This window comes from Physcomitrium patens, chromosome 12 (assembly GCF_059467195.1).
Source record: "Physcomitrium patens ecotype Gransden chromosome 12, ASM5946719v1, whole genome shotgun sequence".
NCBI classification, from domain to species: Eukaryota; Viridiplantae; Streptophyta; class Bryopsida; order Funariales; family Funariaceae; genus Physcomitrium; species Physcomitrium patens.
In genome coordinates this window covers 7,288,133-7,293,361 of record NC_143421.1, presented here as the reverse complement: position 1 = coordinate 7,293,361, position 5,229 = coordinate 7,288,133, and the positions used below count along the sequence as shown (strand labels likewise).

Here is a 5,229-nt window from a genome sequence, read left to right as displayed (position 1 = left end):
TCTATGACATTATCCTCTTGTATCATGCCTTGAACATCTAGTCTATTTACTCATTCGCTCTCTTCAATGAAATCACACAAAAAAAATTAAAAAAAAATCTTAATTGATCCAACTACTTATTGCGCACTCATCATGCATACAAAATACAATTATAAATAAAAAATCAAAATTCTTGAGATACAAAATTGAAAGACCTTTGAAAAAAGATGACACTTTTCAAATTGGTAAGAAATATTTAAAAGATTTAAAAGCCATCATCTCTTACTTTGTCTCCTAACTATCAATTTAAGTATCAAGAATCCATAAATTTATTGGAACTCTTTACAAAAAAAACAACAACTAGCTTCAATGCCAAATTCATGTACACTTGATGTTGTGGACATTTCTTTAGGGATGATGCACTTGATGTTGTGGACATTTCTTTAGGGATGATGCACATAAATGAGAGCAATACTATTGATGGTGATAAAAAGGTGAATCTGCTGGAAAAATTCTAATGCATGTTGAAACTTAAATCTCTGCATTGCTTAAACATGTTCGGAGATGAGTGGACTGCCTTTGCGCTTGAAGTTTCTATGAGCGGTAATCTAGTAATCTTGGTCGGGGTTATCGATGCCATCACCAATCTCAGTTAGGGCTCAATGGACGTGAAGTTGATAACCTTCTTCGCTACACCAACTTTAGATGATTGTATATAATCGACGTATAGTGTAACACTCTAAGCAAATATGAGCCAACGCAGTTGAAATTCTAAACCATGAACAAGATAAACAATACAAGCCTGTAATGAAATTATTCCTCTAATCAAAGAGGAGCGTAAACAGCAATCCAATGCTCACGTGGACATCAATAACCTCTGATCATGATAAGGGACTACGTCAGCTCTAATCTCTGCAGCGCATCTTATTATCGGACAATTCCGTTAATGCAGCCCTAACTCCTATTTCATTGACCCCAAAAACCATACCCAAACGCTTTTGCAAAGGCTGAGTAGAACATAAACGAGCTACTCGTCAGCACTAAAGGAATGTTGTGGTTGGTTAGGGGAGTCACTGGCCTACCAACGAGATGAGAAACCTGGACCTCTCCCCCGACTGCCAAATACATCTCTTCTCTCTGTGTGTCTCATTCTCTCGGAAACTGAACCTGTTCATCCTACCTCGTCCCTCAGTTACCACTAACCCCAACCAACAAGAAGCAGATTTCTGCTTCAAGAGACGGGTTACACTGTCGCCATTACGAATTTATGTGGATTTGATGAGCCGTAAATCCACTTACTAAAGGTTGTGTCTTAGTACTGGTTATGCATGGCCTAGCCGCACTATTGAAAACCTACTCCGATCAGAGTTTGAGACATTCCGAGCACAAGGCATTAAGGGCAGGCATGTACAGGCCTAGGGAGTATATCAGATATCGGACCTGTGGAGAATCCATTGCTTGCACTTTCAAGTTTCAGTATGAGGCCTCTACTTTGTACCTCTCTGAAATAATTAAAGCAACTCGTGATCAGACAAGAATATTTAGAGAAATGTCTCGAAGCGCCTACTGTTAAGTCTACATGATTAAAGCTACGACGCAAAAGGTTTAGGGCTGCGGACGTTTCTTACACATCCAAGTAACTTCAACAATCAAACTTCGCATATGAAAGACACTGCTTATTCAAAAACCACTGACTTCTGAAATCCAAACCTCATGTACATTCTCAATTCAAATTGGGGTAACATTCCAGTACCTAAGAATGCCAAAGCAGCTACAATTGAACAGCAACAGAGATGACATATTTCACAGAAACCTACGGTCAACTCCGAAACAAGTATCCTACCCCGCTGCGAACACCAGAAGATTCTGAAGCAAGGCAACACTGATGCCACAGTCCAAGGCCACCTCCTCTCGAGCTACCACAGAATAATGCCAACCATAGCAACCCCGCCAGCTCCACTGCTACGAGACACTTGTAAAAAGCCATAAAAAGAACACAATGATCTACAGAACACCGCTACAACCCGCGGCATCACTCCCAACTAGCGCATGAATGGAACAAAAGGCACCCCCAAGGACCCAGTGAGGAAGGGTTTAGATATTCTAACAACCTCATCCATTTCTTTCACATTTCTGTATCCTACGCTAGTGTAGGCGCCAGTGTAGATTCCAAAGAACAAAAAGCACACAACTTAGATTACAAAACATGAGACCACAAATGACAACCACAATTAGAAAATGTCAGTCATGGGAAATGGGGAACAGAAGCCAAAACCACACAGAGATAAAGAGAGCAAGATTGGATCCTTCACGATGAGTTGCAATCCAAAATCAAGCACAGAACCCAGAGCAAATCCAATCAGCACCCAACAACGCCGAGAGACCAAAACTGGGTAAGACGCACTTTATTATACATGCACAGTCTTGCACAACTCTTGGCCCTGATACGGGTTCCGAAGCAGCTGCTCCCCTGGCTTCAACAAGGAATGGAAAGTATTTTACAGCTTTCAAGGTACTATTACACCTTGATCCGGATATATATATATATATATATATATATATATGCTAACTCAAGAATGCTTCTGCTCGTGAGACCCAATTGTGAGCTGCTCGCCTGTGATGGCCGCCCTGTCGTTCAACAGCTTCTTCGCAATCTTGTACCACTCGGTGTGGTAAGCATCGTTCATGTCAACACGCTCGTAAGTGTGAGAGCCGAAGTAGTCACGCTGAGATTGGACCAAGTTTGCAGGAAGCCGAGCTCGTCTGTAGGTGTCGAAGTATGCAAGGCTTGCACTCATTCCGGGTGTGCTCACCCCCACCTCGATCGCCAGAGACACCACTTTCCTCCATGCGCTTTGTCTCTCCACCATCTCCTTGGCGAACTCGGGGTCTATCAACAAGCTCGCTAACTTAGGGTTTCTGTCGTAGGCTTGCTTGATGCGGTCCAGGAACTTGGCTCGGATAATGCACCCACCCTTCCAGATTCGGGCCAGCTCTCCCAGGTCCAAATTCCAACCCTTCTCAGCACTCTTGGCACGGATGAGATTCATGCCTTGGGCATAGCTGCAGATCTTTGACGCATACAGGGCCTTGCGAACGTTGTCAATGAGCTCCTGTTTGTCTACTTTTACCTCGGTTAGTAGGTCACTGACTCCCAATGATTTGAACACTTTGGACGCTTCCACTCGTTCCTCTTTCAAACCTGAAGAACACATTGCAGTGACCAATGCCATTACTAACAGTATTGCGAAAATAATGCCAAATCCACATGATTCATTAGCGATAGCCAATAGGGCCAAGGGGCGTAAGAATGTGAACTCAAGGTCATCAGTGAATTTTACAGCATGTGCAAAAAAGAATCAAGCCCTGCTGATAGACAAACAATCCCACGGGTAAAGAGAAACTCCACCACTCGCGTTGACATAAGAGTTCAAAAAATAACGTAACCAATCTCTTTCACAAAACTAGACGCTAAGGGAAGGGGGAAAGGAAAGAAGAGGATTGTAAAGTACACCGTGTCTAACCTGAAAGAAATCGCAAGTCCAAAGACGTCGCAACAGTGGGACAAGCCACGGACAGTTCTGCAGCCTGCTGCACGGTCCACTTCCCTGTTCCCTTCATGCCCGTTTTGTCCAACACCTTATCAACGAGTTCACCTTCAGCCTTATCGTCCGGCACGGAGAAAATGTCAGCCGTAATTTCGACTAAAAAGCTCTCAAGCTCTCCCTTGTTCCATTCGAAGAAAGTCTCGTGCAGCTCCTTGTTCGACAGCCCACCGACAGATTTAAGCACATCGTACGCCTCGGCGATGAGCTCCATGTCCCCATATTCGATCCCATTGTGAACCATCTTCACGAAATTTCCAGCCCCACCAGGACCAACATAGGTCACACATGGGCCACTATCGACTTGCGCAGCCACCTTCTGCACAATATCCTCAATGTATTTATAAGCTTCCAGGGTGCCTCCAGGCATGAGAGAAGGCCCGTGCCGAGCGCCCTCCTCACCTCCACTAACGCCCATTCCCAAGTATAGCAGTCCCTTCGCCTTCACGGTCTCCGCCCTACGCTCCGTGTTCTCATACCACTCATTCCCCCCATCGATGATACAATCTCCTTCCTCCAGATACTTCGACAAGAGCTCGATCGTCTGATCTACTGGCGACCCTGCCTTGACCAAAATGATAACGCATCGCGGCTTCTGGATCGAATTCACAAACTCGGCCGGATCTTTGAATCCCTTCACAGGCAAGTTCCCTTCCTCCTTAGCACGCTCCACGGTCTCGTCCACCTTGTTAGCCGAGCGATTATACACAGAGATCGGGAACCCCTTCTGCGCAATGTTCAGCGCCAGGTTCTGGCCCATCACAGCCAGCCCCGCCAACCCAATGCGCGATAATCCATCAGAAGCCATCTCCTCCAAAACCCAACACCCAAACCACGCCCAATCACCCGGAAAATATCTCCAACAGCAACTACACAACACACAGATACAACACTCTCAGAACTCCACACCGATGGTCGTCAGAATGGGAAATTATCGACCTCTGGGCGCCTTTCTATGGACGGGCAAACACAGGAAGATCTAGAGTGACGAGTCGGACCTTGCCTAGCAAGCCGAGGCATTCAATACTGTAATCCTCCCTGTCACTCGTCCGTCGCCACGCCATCGCCGCACGTGTTCTTTGCCTCCGGGCTTGCAACCTCGCGAGCTCGCTCCGTGCCTCCTTCGCATTTTTCTCCCCACGCTACTCGCTGCCCGCTATCTGAAAAAGTAAATCACCTACGGGTAAACGTCAACAGGAACGGGCGCGACTCCGTTGGCGGCTCAACTGGGAACCTCTCCCCTTTTATCGTGGATATCATTCATCCATTTCAGTAATTCATTCGTTCGAGACACATTCACAGCTCGTGATTGTGGTCAACGGGTCATGGTCGTTGTTGGCAAAGGACGTGAGTGAAAGTGGGTGCCCTAATAATTGTTGGTTTTAGGGTTTGGATGGAATTACTACATTTTTCATCCATTATTGTTGAGGGGGTGTCATCCATGGTGATTGTCATTCGTTTGTTCCTAATGTCTGGTGAGTTGGGGTCTGATTTGCTCACCCTTAAGTTAGGCCTGCTTGTCACCCTTAAGTTAGTGATTTTTTTTAATAAACAGCTTTAAAGCAATGAAAATAACAAAAAACTAACCGTCAAAGGTTTCATGACCACAAAAAAATGGGTTGATGCTGATAATTTAGTTGATGAA

General features: G+C 45.3%; 1 protein-coding gene across 1 annotated transcript; it reads right to left on the bottom strand.

Moving 5' to 3' along the window:
• Positions 1 to 2,369: 2,369 nt before the first annotated feature.
• LOC112289741 (6-phosphogluconate dehydrogenase, decarboxylating 1) lies at positions 2,370 to 4,494 on the bottom strand. The gene is made up of 2 exons (XM_024535241.3): positions 3,504 to 4,494; positions 2,370 to 3,181 (listed from the first exon to the last, which is right to left on the bottom strand). Exons 1-2 carry the CDS (start codon positions 4,390 to 4,392, stop codon positions 2,550 to 2,552), a joined length of 1,521 nt encoding a protein of 506 aa, XP_024391009.1. The 5' UTR covers positions 4,393 to 4,494; the 3' UTR covers positions 2,370 to 2,549.
• Positions 4,495 to 5,229: the final 735 nt, after the last annotated feature.

Bases quoted from the DNA above. Each gene is read 5' to 3' on its own strand.
- LOC112289741 (XM_024535241.3), bottom strand. From the start codon at position 4,392: ATGGCTTCTGATGGATTATCGCGCATTGGGTTGGCGGGGCTGGCTGTG. The intron at 3,182-3,503 runs GTTAGACACGGT...TGTGTTCTTCAG, and splicing joins GGACTTGCGATTTCTTTCAG to GTTTGAAAGAGGAACGAGTG.